This window comes from Colias philodice, chromosome 6 (genome assembly GCF_061535455.1).
Source record: "Colias philodice isolate Cphi_HAF_F1 chromosome 6, ilColPhil1 Martin Lab GWU primary, whole genome shotgun sequence".
NCBI lineage: Eukaryota > Metazoa > Arthropoda > Insecta > Lepidoptera > Pieridae > Colias > Colias philodice.
The window spans coordinates 7,928,827-7,947,241 of NC_143091.1; the positions used below are offsets into that span (position 1 = coordinate 7,928,827).

The 18,415-nt window shown below is 33.6% G+C and overlaps 1 protein-coding gene across 1 annotated transcript in view; it reads right to left on the reverse strand.

Moving 5' to 3' along the window:
- kl-3 (dynein heavy chain 8, axonemal kl-3) overlaps nucleotides 1-18,415 on the reverse strand; it is a 55,635-nt gene that overhangs the window by 12,815 nt on the left and 24,405 nt on the right. The window contains exons 26-72 of the mRNA XM_089696538.1: nucleotides 18,174-18,313; nucleotides 17,917-18,097; nucleotides 17,308-17,515; nucleotides 16,271-16,400; nucleotides 15,860-16,023; nucleotides 15,439-15,582; nucleotides 15,197-15,307; nucleotides 14,963-15,117; nucleotides 14,761-14,846; nucleotides 14,487-14,686; nucleotides 14,228-14,399; nucleotides 13,807-14,055; nucleotides 13,527-13,661; nucleotides 13,298-13,426; nucleotides 12,950-13,155; nucleotides 12,195-12,333; nucleotides 11,733-11,943; nucleotides 11,427-11,583; nucleotides 11,127-11,320; nucleotides 10,875-11,040; nucleotides 10,635-10,736; nucleotides 10,000-10,222; nucleotides 9,729-9,858; nucleotides 9,327-9,544; nucleotides 9,071-9,207; nucleotides 8,936-8,988; nucleotides 8,399-8,606; nucleotides 8,068-8,329; nucleotides 7,102-7,224; nucleotides 6,872-6,989; nucleotides 6,685-6,780; nucleotides 6,145-6,251; nucleotides 5,768-5,931; nucleotides 5,405-5,605; nucleotides 5,164-5,304; nucleotides 4,849-4,953; nucleotides 4,582-4,766; nucleotides 4,366-4,499; nucleotides 4,161-4,292; nucleotides 3,754-3,956; nucleotides 3,543-3,657; nucleotides 3,118-3,294; nucleotides 2,597-2,764; nucleotides 2,423-2,523; nucleotides 2,068-2,266; nucleotides 1,493-1,704; nucleotides 213-351 (exon numbers count right to left, since the gene is read on the reverse strand). Coding sequence (XP_089552664.1) covers nucleotides 213-351; nucleotides 1,493-1,704; nucleotides 2,068-2,266; nucleotides 2,423-2,523; nucleotides 2,597-2,764; nucleotides 3,118-3,294; nucleotides 3,543-3,657; nucleotides 3,754-3,956; nucleotides 4,161-4,292; nucleotides 4,366-4,499; nucleotides 4,582-4,766; nucleotides 4,849-4,953; nucleotides 5,164-5,304; nucleotides 5,405-5,605; nucleotides 5,768-5,931; nucleotides 6,145-6,251; nucleotides 6,685-6,780; nucleotides 6,872-6,989; nucleotides 7,102-7,224; nucleotides 8,068-8,329; nucleotides 8,399-8,606; nucleotides 8,936-8,988; nucleotides 9,071-9,207; nucleotides 9,327-9,544; nucleotides 9,729-9,858; nucleotides 10,000-10,222; nucleotides 10,635-10,736; nucleotides 10,875-11,040; nucleotides 11,127-11,320; nucleotides 11,427-11,583; nucleotides 11,733-11,943; nucleotides 12,195-12,333; nucleotides 12,950-13,155; nucleotides 13,298-13,426; nucleotides 13,527-13,661; nucleotides 13,807-14,055; nucleotides 14,228-14,399; nucleotides 14,487-14,686; nucleotides 14,761-14,846; nucleotides 14,963-15,117; nucleotides 15,197-15,307; nucleotides 15,439-15,582; nucleotides 15,860-16,023; nucleotides 16,271-16,400; nucleotides 17,308-17,515; nucleotides 17,917-18,097; nucleotides 18,174-18,313 — 7,430 coding nt within the window. The remainder of the gene's footprint in view (nucleotides 1-212; nucleotides 352-1,492; nucleotides 1,705-2,067; nucleotides 2,267-2,422; nucleotides 2,524-2,596; nucleotides 2,765-3,117; nucleotides 3,295-3,542; nucleotides 3,658-3,753; nucleotides 3,957-4,160; nucleotides 4,293-4,365; nucleotides 4,500-4,581; nucleotides 4,767-4,848; nucleotides 4,954-5,163; nucleotides 5,305-5,404; nucleotides 5,606-5,767; nucleotides 5,932-6,144; nucleotides 6,252-6,684; nucleotides 6,781-6,871; nucleotides 6,990-7,101; nucleotides 7,225-8,067; nucleotides 8,330-8,398; nucleotides 8,607-8,935; nucleotides 8,989-9,070; nucleotides 9,208-9,326; nucleotides 9,545-9,728; nucleotides 9,859-9,999; nucleotides 10,223-10,634; nucleotides 10,737-10,874; nucleotides 11,041-11,126; nucleotides 11,321-11,426; nucleotides 11,584-11,732; nucleotides 11,944-12,194; nucleotides 12,334-12,949; nucleotides 13,156-13,297; nucleotides 13,427-13,526; nucleotides 13,662-13,806; nucleotides 14,056-14,227; nucleotides 14,400-14,486; nucleotides 14,687-14,760; nucleotides 14,847-14,962; nucleotides 15,118-15,196; nucleotides 15,308-15,438; nucleotides 15,583-15,859; nucleotides 16,024-16,270; nucleotides 16,401-17,307; nucleotides 17,516-17,916; nucleotides 18,098-18,173; nucleotides 18,314-18,415) is intronic.

Consider the following 18,415-nt stretch of genomic DNA (forward strand, 5'->3'; position numbering starts at 1 on the left):
CGTATAAAAATTTGTTTGGGGGCCCTTAGGAAGGGTAAAGATTTCTCACAAAAGCGCACGTTGGGGGCCCCCTTGGCGTGGGGGCCCCGTATAATTGATACGGCAGATACGGCGGTAGCTACGCCCCTGATATGCTTACTACAAGATACGTAGAATGCGATTGAATTAGTACTCCTATAAATACAACATTGAGCAGATATTCAAAGTATTACCGTAGCTGTATCCGTGAGTTGTTCAGTTATATTCAAATTCATTGATACGGGTATCTTTCTTCGAAGCAATTCGGTCAGCCAATTGCTTATTAACAGCGAACGGAACTCTTGATTAAACGGTCCCGAGTATGATAAGAACCTTACAAAAGAAAATTACAAAATAATAAAAGTCACGCTAAAGATCATTTGAAAACATTGTCTTATAAATTGTCCATTTAATCATCATCGCCAGTTTTCAACGAGCAGAACAAAAATGTGATCAATCAATCACTCTTCATCTTATTTAAAACCAAGTTTTTTTTGCATCCAATTTACTTATTTTCAACAGCTTCTGAATCAGTACTCTGTACCTATACTGTATAATAATTATCATACATTATGTTGCTCTTTAACGGAACTATCCTATACACAATGGTCTATCCAATTTGAGCTGAACCATAAGCATGTATCCGCATGCATGATCACAATTTGCATAACAAGCGCTCATCAAAGCGATCAGACTGTCTTCATCGTACATATTGATACACGGCTGTGTATGCTCTTCTATAAATAAACTCTATGGCATCGGCTGTAAATATAAATTGGTTCCCACATCCCTCGGAAGAAAATGACTTTCCTTATGTTCGAATTGCGGAAGACCTTTGTCTGATTAGCGAAAATGCTTAGGAAAAACATAAAATTTCATGTCTATTAACAGATTTGACTACCTACATTTTTATAACTGAATTGGGTGAACCTAAGAAAGGATGTAGGTCACTTTTTGTCATTATATACTAGACTTGATTAAAAGGATAAAAAGGAATGGAAATGTATAGTGTCAAGTGCACATTTGCTAAAAGTAAGTCAAGTACCTATAATCAACACGCAACTATACAATCTAAACAAGACTTGAATAAAATAAAATTAAAGTGATGGAAAATTGTATGCAAACAGCCCATAGCGAGGTAATGAGAGGTAAACACGAGCTTAAAATATAAAGTTATATATTAACCATGCCACTATACTTTCTAAACTTAACACATGATAGGTAATAATTATTTTTTAATTAATTAAAAATTAAAACTCAGCCACTTTCTAAGGTAGACGAGGTTCTAGACCAAATTTAAATGTACTGCTTGTACCAGTTTTCAATAAAAAAGCAACATCAAAATATGTTCACACAGTCAAAAGTTCTGAGACAACAAATACGAAAAAGAAATGCAGTCGAATTGAGAACCTCCTCCTTTCTAGAAGTGGGTTGAAAAAAAAAAGTAAACACTAATAATATAATCCCAACTCACCCTGTAAGAAGAACAATATCACCGACCAATCGTTCAATTTCAGACTTAAAAAGCGCAGACTGTTCAGTCCACCGCACCCTTTCTCCACTCAAGCCATTTATAAGAGCAGTCGCGGCGTCCATCTTCTGTTGGCATTTAGCTGCGTCGTCTAACACCGCTTGTTTCAACGTCATCGCTTCGTCAAATCGCTGTTGCACGTCCCTTAGTTCACGCTGAAAATGTGTTACTCATAAAATTATAATCATTATAAAGCTGAAGAGTTTGTTTGTTTGTTTGCGTGCTTTAACGCGCTAATCTCAGAAATCACGAGTTCAACTACAAAAATTACTTCACAGTTAGATAGTCCACTTATCGAAGGCTTATTGTCAAGCTAAGAAAAGTAGGAGCAGAGCAATGCGAGTAAAACTGCGGGGCACAGCTGGTAATGTATATTTTAGCACACTTTTAGGTACCGTTCATATCTAACTTAACGCTCTTAATTTATAAACAAAATGAAATTCATTGAAAGTACCCATAGGAGTAGTAATATTATTACTGACTTTAATCAGTAGTACTTTAATAGCATAATCACAAACCTCTTTTGCTTCTAATTGCGCTTCAGCAGCCTCTAGCTCCTTTTTCGCGGCTTGATATTTCCCCTGCATAATGGCTAAATTTGCCTTCAAGGGTAAAACATCTTTATTCACTGCATAAAATTGAGCCATCGCAATGGTCCATGAAATCAGACCGGCAACATTGCCGCAAGCTATTTTGGCTGCTTCAAATGTGTACTGGCTAATGAATTCATTATAAATTTATTAATTTTTAATTAAATTAATTATTTTGTTTTTGCAAAATGTTTGAGACTTCATATAGGCAGTCGATTTTTTAGTTAACACTAAGATTTGGTTCAGCGATTAATTCTTTACTGAGAATTTATTAATTTCTTACCTGAAGTTAAAATATGGCTGCAGTAAGTCAACCATTTCGGCATTAATTTCATCTTTCGGGTAAAATTTCAAGTTATTTAAAAATCTCGAATCCGCCATTACCTAAAATTAGCTTTTTTAGTTTATGTTCCACAGTCTACTATAATAAAAAAGTTATATATTCTTATAAGTTTACCTTCAAAGATTCTGCCCAAGAGGCCATTAAAAATTCTTTTTCCGGATCAGGTTTTATGGGATCAATTCTTTTTCTGAACAAAATAATTACAGCGTCCATAATGAGTGTAATTAGATAAGGCGGTTTTCCCAACTTCCTCACCGTCGCTATATCAGCGGCGTTAATGGTCTATAATTTGGACGAAAAGATTAAATGATTACAGGATAAAAAATATTTTAATAATTAAATTTTTTCTATTCACATGAAAAGGACACATTCCGTAACGACGTTGGATTTTTCGTTAAATTATTTATTGTAACTAATTTAAAAAATAAAACTAAACAACTTTTAATACTACGCAAAAATCTTTTCACTGCTTGCTGATAATATCCTGACAGTCTATTTTTCAAACTTTTCGGCGTAAATTTCCTTAAATTATTTGTTAAGTAACGTTTACATAACTATTAGATAAGATAAGCAAAACACATCAAAAATAATTATGTTATCTCTTTTTTTCTAATCATTGCATCATCGGAACTTACCAACAAAGCAGCCTCCGCAGCATCAAGCGCTGGTTTAGCAGCCGCTAACTTCTCTTCAGCCACCGCAGTCTCAGCTGCGATAACGCTGACCAGTTTTACAGCTCGATCCTTTACAGCTAACACTTCTGCTTTTACAACTTCTGCTGCCGCTTGAGATTCTGCGACTGCTGCTAATACCTAAATCAGTTTTATTAGGCTAATTTTGTAATATGTGTAAAAAGTAAATTTATTTTCCAGGGTTTGTATCTTTTTCAATTCATAAAGTGGCTGTCCTAAAAGAAACTGTTAACCAATCGATACAAAAAGAGGACTAACTTTAACATGGAATAACCATCAAATACTGAATACACTTCGAATCTCGATATTTGTCTGAAAATTCTTATATTGACAACACGTGCATTTTAAGAACATGGGTTCCTCATTACCTCTTCAGCCGCAGCAGTTGCTTCTTTAATTTCCTGATCTTTGATCTCCAACTCTTTTTTAAGTTCATCTACACTTGCTGCAGCTTCAACTAATTTGTCTAAGCCAGTAGTCATTCTAAAATAAGCACAAAAACAACAATTAACGCCAATGTGTACAGCAAAATTATGTCACTGAAACATGAAATTTATTCCATTTATTTTGATTACAAACCGTCTAGCCATTTCAGCGATGTTAAGATGTTTTTCCTTATAAAGCACTTTGTATCCTTCTAAGAACGATAAGTATGATTTAGGTGTAACATGCGTCTGCCGTCTAAATCTATCATAATACATGCTGCAAGTGTCGGCTACGTCATCTTGTACCATTCCCATTATTTCTATCAGCTGTTGCTTCGTTTCCGGAGAGCAGACAATCTAGGAAAAAATATGAGTATATATTTACGATATATGAAGATGAAATGCAAATGTTATAATATCAGCTCGCAACTTATGCATCTTACGTCCTAAAATGTTTTTTGTCGTCCTAGGCCTTAGTATGAACTAATAAAACAAAGCTAAACTGTTTTACTTGATTTTCAAAAACGTGATGAAATCTACTTGAAATAACTGGGTACATACTGGAAATTCTGACAAGAAATGATGTGCGACTTCAATCAGTGCGCTTCTCGGCCACTTTTGGAACCAATCCATTGTCGATCCAGATATGAGACCCGGAAATTTGAGTGCTCTACTTCGGAATTTCTCACCGACCTTTCAATAAATATTTATTATACCACCTTTTTAAATGAACGTAAACGATATATTGATATTTTGTAAATCTTACCGGTGAAAAGCATAACACAACATGCAAATTTGATCGTGAACGCATTATAAAGAATTCATAGAGCACATCTGGTACTGGAATTCGTTTTGGCGCAACTTTCTTCATTATGGGAGTTAACTCGTTTAATATTTCATCTATGTAACACATAAACATCTATTAATAATACTATAAATTTGATTTGTTAAAAAAATATTATAAATTTAATTAAGTACTTACCCATTTCATCTTTAGCAAAGAGGTTAGCAATTTCTCCTGAACTCAAAATATTATTAAGAAACTCTAAAAATTGTTCATCTTTTATATCATTATCCGTAAAAATAAATGTTATTCCATGCCCCTGTAAGCCAGCTATGCGGTATAGTATTTTAATATCCTCCATGAAATTATTAACGTTGTAGGATCTGAAAAGTTAATTAATCTTAATATGAGGACTGATTAAAAAAGTATTATTTAATTAAGAACTTGAAATGAAAGGAAACCAACCTAGTCAAAGTAATTTGATAGAAGGAAAAGTTTGCAATGTACGAAGCCAATTTAGTTAAACTTTGTTTACCAGATCCACCCACACCGACGAGCAAAGCATTTCCTCTGTAAAGAAAAATATTGTGATGATTGTTTTGTTAATGTGTCTTAAACAAACTTAATTAAAAAATTTTGTCTGGAAGACTGGGCGAACTTCCTTAGACATCGCCTCAGCTAAGATCGATCATTTGTCATGATAGATGTCGCAAAGTCCAAATTTAAAGTTCCGTTATTTCAGAATATACTAAAAATGATAATGAACAAAATAATAATTACCTAGGAGTATTAATAATCCTAGAAATAATAAATAAATGCACCATAGCATCGTGGAAAAATACCAAATCCAGATGAGCACCACGGATTTGGTCATTAAATTGCTCTTGGAATTGCCCTAATTTAAACAACACGAATTCCCATCTGAAATAATTGCAAAATGATCATTTGGTTTTTTATTTATAAACAGCTTTTTTTTGTTTGTCTTTCCGTAAAATATTTATTTCATATCATTTGGACTAACGATGGAAGTTCTTCATATATTTTAGGCGCTTCAGTACTAAAGTCCTCCTCCTCATCTCCAGTAGGGTCTACTGGCTCTCGAAGGAAATTAACAAAGAACGTCTCTCCCTCTGGGAATTCATTAACAACATCTGCCAATTCTTGGCCAGCGATTTTCCAAAACGTTGCTACAAACCAATCCTTATCGTCGAATGTTGTGAACCTAGAGAAACCAAAATATTATGAGTAGAGTAGTTTCAACTTACTCTTTGTTACACATTTTTATGAAATCATTCTATTGTTATTTATCATCTATTTTGATAAATTAAAGATATGACATCTAATAAAAACCTTATCATAGCATTTTAAGTTCATGTAAATGTACCTATCAGAAATAACTCGCAAGCATTCATGAAACCATAACTTCAGAGCTGTCTTTATAGACGGCAGTTCTTCTCTCTTTATGAAGAGAATGCCTTCCCAAATGCGAGACAAATCTCGGAGATTGAAAACATAATGGAACTTGGCTGGTGTTGGCAACATTTTTATCTGTAAAAAATTAAAGTGATAAAAAAATTCAAAGTATATAAAATAGTACTATATACTGATTTCTACTTTGAAATATATGAAATGAAAGAGCAATAAAAGTTTTGATTTAAATAATAAAATGTTCATTTTGCAATGTAAAAGTTACTGAAGCATTGGTTAAAACTTCACATACTCGTATGCCCTTTTTTACTGAAGTAAAAGCATTCACATTACCTTTGTCTGTTGCCATATAATACGAGTAACTCGCACTAGTCTGGGCATGAAGTCGACAATTTTCTTATCGAATCTAGTTTTACAAAAATACCCTGCGCTTATTGTTTCTGAAATAATAAGGAACAAAGTAGACGGATGTAGAGTTTTTCAACATTATCTAAAACGACATTATGTTTGTAATAGACATTATGTAACTCTACCGGGGCTAATAATAATTTTAATTTTCCGTATTCTATAAGATGCTAAGAATGCGTGAAAACAGAAAAAAAAAACAGGCAGACATGGCAGAAATATTAGAAAATTATATCTTACTAGAGGTCCGCCCCGGCTTCGCCCGTAGTACATATTTCGCAATAAAAGGTAGCCTATGTCCTTTCTCGGGTATCAAAATATCTCCATACCAAATTTCATGCAAATTGGTTCAGTAGTTTAGGCGTGATTGAGTAACAGACAGTCAGACAGAGTTACTTTCGCATTTATAATATTAGTATGGATTAACTATTTCCATAAACCTGGCAACTCACAAAAGAGAATAATTACCAAAGATTTTATCCATCGAGACGTCGCTAGGCAGAGTGCAATTAAAAATATTAAATTGCCTCTTCAATCGAGGTGGAATATCATTACGACCGCCACCTATTCAGATATTGAATTAAATATGAGTTAGGCACTCGGAATAAATAATATATTAATAATGTATTTCTTTTTTTAATTTATTGAAACATACCAGGATGAATCATAGCGCCAAACATTTGTATGTCCGCTATGATAAAGAAGTCACCAGGTTTATCGAGGGAGTAAAAACCTCCACATTCCATCATCTGTCGCACTATTTCATTGGTAACCTAAACAGCATGCGAAAAGTTTATTAACAAATACAATATCAAGATATTAAAATAAATTCAAAAATGTATATTAAAAATAATATTACATACAAATTATATAGTTTTTCTGTACCTGATCACCCCATTCATTAACTACGGGCATGTTGATATCATCAACAAATACAGTCATAGCTCTGCCACCGGGAGGGCCATATGTCATACCAACCCTCTTCTCTACATAAGACTCTATAATTCGCTATAACAAATATTTTCGTTAATAACGAATCACTACATAGTATAAAACAAAGTCGCTTTCCCTGTCCCTATGTCCCTATGTCCCTTTGTACGCTTAAATCTTTGAAACTACGCAACGGATTTTGATGCGGTTTTTTTTAATAGATAGAGTGATTCAAGAGGAAGGTTTATATGTATAATAACATCCATTAAATAGTGGAGAAATACTATTATTTTAGAGGTTTTTAATGTGATGTCGTAAAAAATTACATTTTTTTCGCTTACATTGCAAACGCAGGCTGAACCCTACGAGTTTTATCAAAATAATGTACTAAGTATTATACACATTGAAAAGGTCTACAGAAAAGTCCGCGATGGTATATATCTATCTCTTATGGATAACCCACAATAACTTTTTTTTGTCATTTACTTTTTACGACAAATAATGGCTAATTTTCGATGCGATTTTAACCAATACAGCATTAATCCTTAACCAATTAAATACCTTGAATACATTGTTCATTTAATATAGATCTATATGGCCCTTTACACCGTATGATTTAAGTGAATATTTTTGAAGATATTACAGATTTAAAAATTGCGGGACGTAGCGTTTGCGGCGGTACCGGCCGGCCGCCCGGCTATCTATTTTATACCCGTGCGAAGCCGGAGCGGGCCGCTATGTTTCTATATACAACGTTCACAGTTTTTCTGTAGTGTATTTAGTATCAGCATTGCACCCGTGCGAAGCCGGGGCGGGTCGCTAGTATTAAATAAAAAATAACAAGATTTTGCAAATGAATTCAAATTAAATCTAAAGGATGCAAAGACCTGAAGGGCTTTATAAGATAAAATTGTAATTTACCTGGAACATATTCGGTGTCGTAGCAGAAGAAAAGTTGATCATCTTGAACAGTTTGACTTCATTATCGTATTTTGCCATATAACTTTTAAGCATAACCGTTTTAGCAGTACCCTGTTCCCCTATCAATAACACAGCCTTATTCTGTTTCGCTATTGTTTCGATCAAGAACGAGATACAGACATTATCAACATTAGGTACTAAGATGGACGCATATTCTGGTACACTATCTGACGGATAAATGTAATCCTCGACACTTTCAGCCCTAGGAAAAAAAAGAACGATAAATTACTGCCATTTTTTACAGAATTGTTCAAGATAAAAAAATTCTTACCAATGTTGCCATACACCAACTTCATTGACCATATATTCGAAAGGCATAACCCATTCTTTAGATTTAGCGCCAGGCCAGTCCATTCTTCCGGGCAATTTTGTCATAAATTCTGCCATTCGAGTACGTGCATCTAACTCAAGAACCGCACCCAAAGACCACATCATGGCAAAAATAAAGAGACGCTCAAGATGACGATCAGTGTGCAATTCTATAAATATTTTGAATAAAATAAGTTGCCATAAAGTAATTTTAATGGTCATTTAGGAATATGACATTTGTTGAAATACATAGATATAAATGACTAGCTTTCCACCCGCGGCATCGCCCGCGCAGTCAAAGAAAAACCCGCATAGTTCCCGTTCCCGTGGGATTTCCGGGATAAAACTTATCCTATGTCCTTTCTCGGGTATCAAAATATCTCTATACCAAATTTCATGCAAATTGGTTCAGTAGTTAAGGCGTGATTGAGTAACAGACAGACAGACAGAGTTACTTTCGCATTTATAATATTAGTATGGATTTATAGGATAAACTTACTTCCACCAGGGATCTCAATTTGTAAGAGACCAATTAAAACATCAATGCATTGTCTGAAATATTACGTTGGTATTCATTATTATCGTAAAAAATTCGTTTTCTATATTTTATCGCTAAATATTCAAGTCGTTATACCTGATATAAATAGCTTCAAGTAATTTCATCTTAGCAGGCAACTTTTGTTGAACATAGAGATGTACCTCATCATACACTTTATTGAACGCTGTTCGGAAACAATCGCTTTCTTTCGGGGATCGCTTTTTCAGCCAACCCTTTAAAAAATAACAATTACGATGCTAGTAACCTATTTAATATATTTTTTTTATAATATGTAACCAGGAATATCAATTTATGCTTAATGAATAGTAAATATAGTTATTTCTTACTATACCTCAAGTATAGGTTGCCATTTAAGTACAGAAGATGACAAGAACACCATCCCCATACGACTGACGGTAGCCGGAGAAGCGTTATCCACATTATCTGGTTCAAACACTAGTTTACTGTTCTGAGCCATTGTAATACGATCTCCATTAGCCAATGTTAATGTTTTATTGTCATCGAGCACGGAGTTCAGATTTTCTATCCATACGGCATCTACTGGACCATCTGCTCAAAGAAAATGGTTCAAATAATGATCACTTTAACTAACAGGACCATTCTAGAACTACAAAATAAATTTTCGAAAATAACAAAAAATCTAACTAAGTATATATCTTTATTTTTCCAATATATCTTACCTCTTCATAGACTGAAGATTTAGATGTATAGACAGAGAGATAGATTTGCTAACCTAATACAATCCAGGTGGTATCCGACTTCTTAACTTTCAAAGCACGTCGCCACAGAGTGGAAAATATTCCATCAGTCCAGTCATTGGTCGCTACATCTAACCGACCAAACATTTGAGGTGCAGTGATAGCCTATAGTTAAAGCAAATTACTTTTTAATATGATTCACTAGTATGAATAAAATTTGAAAACAAATCCTTGAAATAAGTTGCATAACATAACTTTTATTTTTTGGTTTAATTTCATTACTTTTCTCCGTTAAACTACTCTTACCTTCGGATTCATCCTCATTTCCTTATGCGGTTTACCGACTTCAGTGAGCGACGCCATCAGTGTATGTATGCACGTCGTTTTACCCGAACCAGTCGGGCCCATAGTCATCAAACCGTGACGTACTAAAGATGTCTCGTACAGTTGAATGATCTTCAAGTTCCAATCGGGATGATTTACCAACCCTGTTCGCTCTGTCACTAATGCTATGGCACGTTGCATTTCTCTGATGATTAAAATAAAACAAGTATTATCCCATCAAAGATTATACGTTTATGACAAACCACTCTGCATCGTTATTTCTTTTCCACGAATTTTATAAATTCTACCTTATTAAATCAGAAATGTAACTATTCATACACACGGAAACATTACGTGACAAAATCTATACAAATATTATAAAGAGGAAAGGTTTGATTTTTTGTTTGTTTGTTTGTATGAATTGAATAGGCTCCGAAACTACTTGGCAGATTTGAAAAATTCTTTCACTGTTGGAAAGCTACATCATTTCTGAGTGACATAGGCTAGGTTTTATCCCGGAAATCCCACGGGAACGGGAACTATGCGGGTTTTTTTTTGAAAACGCGGGCGAAGCCGCAGGCGGAATGCTAGTATAAGATAAAATAAAATTTACTTACTTATGCACCGTCTGACTCAACTTAATTCCAGGGAACAGATCTTCAATTAGGGACACGAATAATGGTTCATCTTCATCAACCAGTTTAGATACATTCATTTCCCTAAAATAGTTAGTGAACTTAATAAACTTCTATTTATATTTGTTCTATTTATGTTTTCTATTTATGTTTGTATTTATATTTGTTTTATTTTAAAGAACATGCAGAAGTATATTCTGGAGATATATAACACATAATTACTTTAATACTCTCATCATGATGTTTTCTTCCGTGCTCTCAGGATTCGCACGTTTTTGAGAACCCATTGTTCTTAGCACAGACAAGATATTACGAAGTCCAAAATCGTAATGCACTTGTTTTGACAATTGTTCTTCGCAAAGTTTGTACAGAGTGAAGAATTTACGTGCTGGAAACAATGAAACCATGTTTGTAACATCATGACCCAATATACAAAAAAGTGACTTTTATTGGGTGCATTTATTTTGTCCTTACCCAGCAAAATGTTTTCTTTGAAACCACAACTGGCCAATTTTACCCTAATAATTATCTGTCTATCAGGTACCATCATGGCAACTGATCTAAATTGAATTTTCAGATTCTCCGGTAATTCTTGTCTTCCAGCATAACCAGGGTTCATAGTAATGATAAATGCGAATTCTGGATTTAAGCTTACAACATCGCCATCGCTAAAAAAATCATTAAATAAAATTTTGAAGAATAATATATTGTGAAATTTTGAAAACCTTTTTTTTATTATGTGGATTGAGCGATAAAAAATCTAAAAACACAGACCTGAAAATGAAGAATTCCTTCTTTTCTCTTCTCGCTGTTAGGCAAATGTAAATTTGTTGCGCTGCTACAGATAACACGGGAAGTTCAATTCTGTTGAACTCATCGAAACATCCCCACGTGCCCGATTGAGCCAAGCCTTTGTAAATACGACCCAAGCCTACGAAAATTTTGGAAAATTAGTTTTATCTCAATTTAAACACCATTTACCAAATATTTAACGAAATTTCAGAATTGTTGGATATTTTTAATCAATAATTTAATAAGCTTTAATAAGCTACATCCCCTAAAGTCTACAGACCATCTCACCTCTAAAGTCCATCTGATCAGAACAATTGAACACAATGACCAGTTTTCCCAAAGTCCTGGCCATATCTTTAGTGGTCTCAGTTTTGCCGGTACCCGCAGGCCCAGCGGGAGCACCGCCCATGCTCATACCGATCGCTTGTGATAGCGTTATATAGCAACGATCTGTTAATGGTGTGATTACCAGACGCTCGGTTATACCGAGGTATTCGTTCTGTAAATTTTTTGTCAAGATTAAGATGCGTAATGTTCGTTCAAAATTATTATGATATATAACTACTTCCACTTTTCCTACTCCTTTCTACAAGTACAATTAAAGGAATCATGAGGATTCAAAAAATAAACTGTTTAGAAATACAAATATGACCACTTAATAGAGCTCTATAACTCTAGCTGTCATGCTGAATTTTATTAAAATTTCAGTTAATCCTTTTTATGAGTTTTAATTGGAACACGAAATATTACCTGATACAAAAAGTCAACATCAGTTATAGAAACAATACAATCATCGCTTTCATCGAAATAGTAGAATCGGGCCTGTTTCTGCCATTCAAAATCAACAGGGCTCTTAATTCTCATTTTGACTAAATCGTCAAAGATATCTCTGCAAAATAAGATAATAATATTATAAGAGCTGGTTTTGAATTAGGGAACAGTTGAATTAATAGAAAATCAGCGCCATGTTTTAAAAAACGTCTGAGGTTTTTGTTACTCCAGCATCAGAAGCAATTGCCGATAGGAGTTCGGCCTGTCGCCACATATTTGAGCCATTGATCATTTCAACGTATTTTATCGTGTATTTAATTATAATATGTTATCTATTTATATTATCAAATTATATAGTATCTATTTATATAATATCTAACACTCTCCCACTGGTCGCAAAATAAAATTAAGGTGCACATATTATATTATATTGTCTCTACCTATCCTACATAAACACACTGTCATAATTATATGTATCATTTAGTACTGAATCATTGCATCTGTACAGTCACGTGGTCTCCTCTGAAAATCAGTGCAGCAATACATTTTAATTAATGGTTGCTGCTTTGCTGACGGGGAGTCCTTTTTGCCACCATTGCTATATATGTATATTTTTTTTCCTGTTCTGTGTTACTTAGATTATTAAGATTTATATTTTTGTAATTGGTTGCAAATAAAACACTTTCTATTTCTATTTCTATTTCTAAGTATTTCTATTTCTATAAAATAAGTACCTTTGATGGACATGAATAGTAATCATAGTTTCCACTCTTGTTCTGTCTAAAGGCACTAAGTCCGTTACAGTTTGATCAATCAAACCGTTGAGCAAATCTAAATTCTTCTGGTTAGTTAATCTCATTATGAATCGATCGACTCTTGCCTTTTTAAGAGCATATTCAGCATCGCTTGTCCACAATATTTGCATGCCCAGTAGACCGGCCTACAAAGTATCTCTCTCTATTCAGTTTGTTTTATTAAATTACAAGTAAAGGCAAAAACTTATGACAAATTTTCTTGTAATTATAGGCAATAAGAAAACAATAGTGCTGTATTTGCCAAAATTGACAATTTGATGATTGTACCTGGCCAGGGAAGTGCCAAAATCCAGAGAGGAATTCAAACTCAGGATCTCCAGCCATAGTTTGTGCAATATTCGCTATGAAATTCCTTACAGTATCCTTCATTGTATCAAGTAGGGTATTTAGCCATATCTTAAAGGAATCAAACATTATTATCACAATTATAATTATTATATTTCATTTTAAATATTTTATTGAAATATTTATAAATTATTTGTTAATTAGAATATACCTCGACGCCTCCAATACACGTGACTGGGCGATCCAATGGAATAGTTTCACCATTGTCAGAGTTCATACCGACAATTCTGTCTTTATCGTCGAAGTCTACCATGTATATGGCATCGAAAATACTTAGTAGATGAGGCTAAAAACATAAAACAGTAAAGACAAAGAAAGACAATTCCATTTAATATCAATAACATGAATTAAATTTTATACATTAACAAAGAACCAAGCTAGAACCAAGGGTAGCAAAAAACTTTGAACAAAGCTAACATATTTGGCAATACCTGAATAGAATGTGGATCGGAAGCCTGACCAAGAATTTCCAATAGTACTGGATCAGACACAAAGAAGAATCTCGGGAAGATCAACCGCTTAGTTTCCAAGTATCCAGTCAGCGATTTCTGGCAAGCCTCCAATTGTTCATACAAATGTGGCAATAGTTGCTTAAGCGTATCATCAGATACACATGTCTCTACACAGTTCACTATGTCACGAGCACGATACATAATCTTTACGTACGTTTTATCAATTGTCTGAAAAGTATTTGAAACATGATATTTACTAATTTAATAAGGAAACTGGAAACATTTTATCCTAGTTGCAGTGACTCTACATGGTAAAATTATATATAAAATTCATTTTCTCCTTGAACCTTATTATTGGACTGTCAATTAATTGTTAAATTATAAATGAAAATTAAATAACCGCAAATCTCTTAGCTTCAGCAGGCAACTGTTTAGCAATATCACCGCCAACGAAGACGGCTTCTAGATACATCCACAAGTTTTGTACTTGCAACCACTTTTCCAAAATCTCCGTGGTACTGACCAATTTATTTATCCAGAGTAATATATCTTTTTTGAAGGGAGCGTTGTACCTGATAGAATAAAATTCAGTATTTAGATAGATTTTAAAATAATATTTTCGTCATAGAACGATAATAGCTGGCGCAATCAAAATTTACCTATTAGACGCCAAAGAATTCAAAACCATCAAAGAATCTTCAAGCATCGTTATAATATCAAGAGTATCCTGAGCTTTGATCAGTAACTCTCCTCTATTCTTAAATGGTGCGAATGTAAGATCGACAACTGCCCAATCAGCTATTATTTGTTTGAGTTTAGCCTCTATATCTTTTTCTTTTACTGCACTGATACAAATATCCTAGAGAATTAAAATCCAGATTAAATTTAGATATACTACTCATCCAAATACAAGAATAAGTAACAATTATGAACCTCAACGTCCTCCTTGTTTTGTAACAAAGGAGCTTCCATAACATTGGCTAAAGTGAACGTTTCTGACTCCACATCCAACACACAGTCTACAAAAAACATATGAAGTAAAATATAGTTTAGTAAGACAATACAATTAAATATTTTTTTAATGTTATATCGTAGCTAAGGAAATAATTATGTCTTTAAGGAAATAAGTACTAACTCATCAATATCTCCAATCGTCTCCAATGTCGATCTTTCATAGATTTGTCTGCCATAAGCTCCAACAAAGGACACGTTTGATTGAAGTCGTCGATTTTGTTCTTCAGTTCTATAAAAGCTGGCCAATCTTTCATACCTCTCGGTAGTTTGCGACACCTACGTTTAAAATATGATATATCTCATTTTTATATAAAAATCTAAGGGCAGAATAAAAATATAATTGTTCGATAATTACCTTAGATCGAAGTCTGCCAATTGGGAAACAATTTGTTCAATATCAATTTCAACCCATGGTGTTTCGAAATATCCGTCGATGGAATTCATAACCGCAAGGTATAAACTATACCTATTTACGAAATAAACATGAAAATTAAATGGATGTAAATAGTATAAATAATAAAATCTGGTATAAAATACGTCAAAATAGAAATTCAATAGAAAAGTTGGTAGAATGAAAAATATAATGACACAACGTACAATTTGCTCAACAAATTGAACTCCTTCTTCTTCTGGTGTAGTATAGGATAATCCTTTACTTCCATTCCAAATAGTTTTTCACCATTGGAATACATTTCGAATCGTCTCCAGAGTTCATCAAATCTCGATTGGAACATAATTACTCTGAAAAATTAAAAATTAAAATTACCATATTCATAGTTTGTGTCACTAGCAGTACAACTTTTAGCAAAATTTCGTATTTTATATTCCATTTCATATAATATTACGTCCAATTGAAAGCTATTCCAATTCAAAGTCTACTTAGCTTGCTTGATCTTTCTATATCTTCATGAAATAAAATTCAATTAGTACTTATTTAAAAACGTGATTGTTACATTTGATCAAGGTGTATTATTTAAAAATACAATTCTTAGTTCCTATGTTCATACAAATAATATACCTGTCACTAGCTTCCTTAGCAGATAGACCAGGAGTCATTGGTCCAAAAGCATCATAATCAGCGTCGAATTTCAATACATCCGAATTGAATGTTGCTACACCTTCCGTGAGCTCCTTCTGTAGTGGTCCTTGCATGTCCACTATACGTTGTTGAACTTGTTGGGACTTGGGAAATAAGAATATTTATATATTCTTTGTCATAAATGGTATGTTGGAATGAATTTTACTATTTCGCTATTAACTTTTTTTTCAATTGTAGATAGAGTTTTGTGAAATATCTAATGTAGGAAAACATCCATGTCTTCATATTCTTAGTTTGGATATTTCACTTTCAATTAAACTAAGCAAAGCTATAATAGAATAACGTGAAAAAAAAATTTGCTCGTGAAACAACTAAAATAGTGGCACTTACAGTAAGTAACATATTTTGGAAAGCATATCTCAATCCATATACCATATCGATATCGTCTTTTGGAATATCAATATTGAAATGACTAAACGTCGCATAGCTCTCTTCAATGAGATCTAACTCCATATCCATACTATAAAACGATTATACTTTTTAAAACAATATGTTAATCTCCGAAAATACTACCTTACAAGATAAAAAGTAAAACAACTAAAACCCAACTACGACAAAAAACGACGCTGAAAAAGTATAAAACAAAAGTTAAATTGATGAACTAATAAAGAAGCTATGAACGAAAAGATGTGAATTATATGCAATCAGCCCATGAATACAGGTAAAGTCACAAGCAAATGCTAGTAATATATATATATATTCAAAATGTGCAAGTAAAAAGCTTTCAAATGATACCAAACACGGCATATTTATCTTAACTTTATTTTTTTACGCTGTATGTTTTGTCCGCTAGAGGGCGCCACATTAGATTTTGTGAAACCCCATATAGCCTATAACCAGCGGACAATTAAGACGCTTCTAATGATATGTCATTTGTCGAATTCTGATAAGTAGTTTAGAAGTTACGAGGGAACAGATGAACATACATACATACATATATACATACATACATACATACATACATACATAGCCTGTCAAAATCATAACCCTCCTTTTGCTTTGCCGTAGTCGGGTAAAAAGTAAAAACCGCGACTTTGTGTGAGAATCGGGTAATGGCTATATACTACGTATGTTATACGTAGTATATGTATACTACACAATTAATAACACTGTAAAAATACGAACAGACAAATAAACAGGCACTGCATGCATTTATAGTAGCACTAGAGGTCCGCCCCGGCTTCGCGCGTGGTACATATTATTATTTCGCAATAAAAGGTAGCCTATGTCCTTTCTCGGGTACAAAATATCTCCATACCAAATTTCATGCAAATTGGTTCAGTAGTTTAGGCGTGATTGAGTAACAGACAGACAGACCGAGTTACTTTCGCATTTATAATATTAAGTATGGATTATGGATAAAGTACCCAATAAATTCCTCCCGAATAGATTCAAGACAGAGCATAGCGACTCGTACATCATCCAAATCTTTAATTTTCTTGCTCATTACTTTCATTTTGTCCTTTATAAAGTTCATCAGTTTATCCACTCGCTCTTTGTAAGCGTGACTTAAAAGTTTACCTAGAATCCTCTTCCATTCAACTGATTCAACGTGCAATGCCAACTTAAGATTTTCTGGAAATTAGAATGTATATTTTTTAACGTGATAACGTTTTTAAAATCGTTTTAGTCGGGTGACATGTTCAGAAACTTGTGTCACACCAAAACCTCACGAGCGCGATCGCAGGTATAACGAGAGAGAGACGGACCGATCTCCCGTCTCATCTCGAGCGCTGCCACCAATAAGATGTTATCACGTAAACATCTCGATCGTAAACCTACTTTACAAACAACCAATTTTTTTACTGTTAAGTACATAAATATTAACGCAAAAAATACCAAAATTAGATACTTAACCAATATTTCCTTCAGGATTATTGATTTTTTTTCCGGTCATACTGAATTATTTTAGTAACAAATTCAGAATACAAGAAAAAATCAATTACAATAATTGAGAAGTATATTATAATATTTACCTAAGTTAATTTGTATAGATCCAACAATATGCCGATCTGGTAAATTAAGCACTTCCTCCGTCTGTGCTTCGTATTTCTTCAACATATCTCGAATGATAACATTTAAAGGATTTGAATCTACAAAAGCTTGAACTTGCTGTACTCTGTCTTCTGCCCATAAATGGGAAAACTTTCCATAGATCTAAAACAAACATATGCAGTTAAAATTTCGATATTAAATGATCATCATACATTAATTTTACGTTACGATTACGTACTACAAGAAGTTTTTCAATATCTGGTTTGTACATATACATCATTCCTTGTAAAGCCATAACTGCTCGAACAGTGTCTTTGTGTTCAGACACCATTCGGAAGTAATTCCTTATCCCAGTCATTGTTGATCCTGATCTTGAACCTGTTTAAATAAATTAGGTTTTATTATCGCCATCGCCATAATTAATATACCTTAATAATATTTAAAAACTAGCTGCTCTCCGCGGTTTCACCCGCGTGGCTC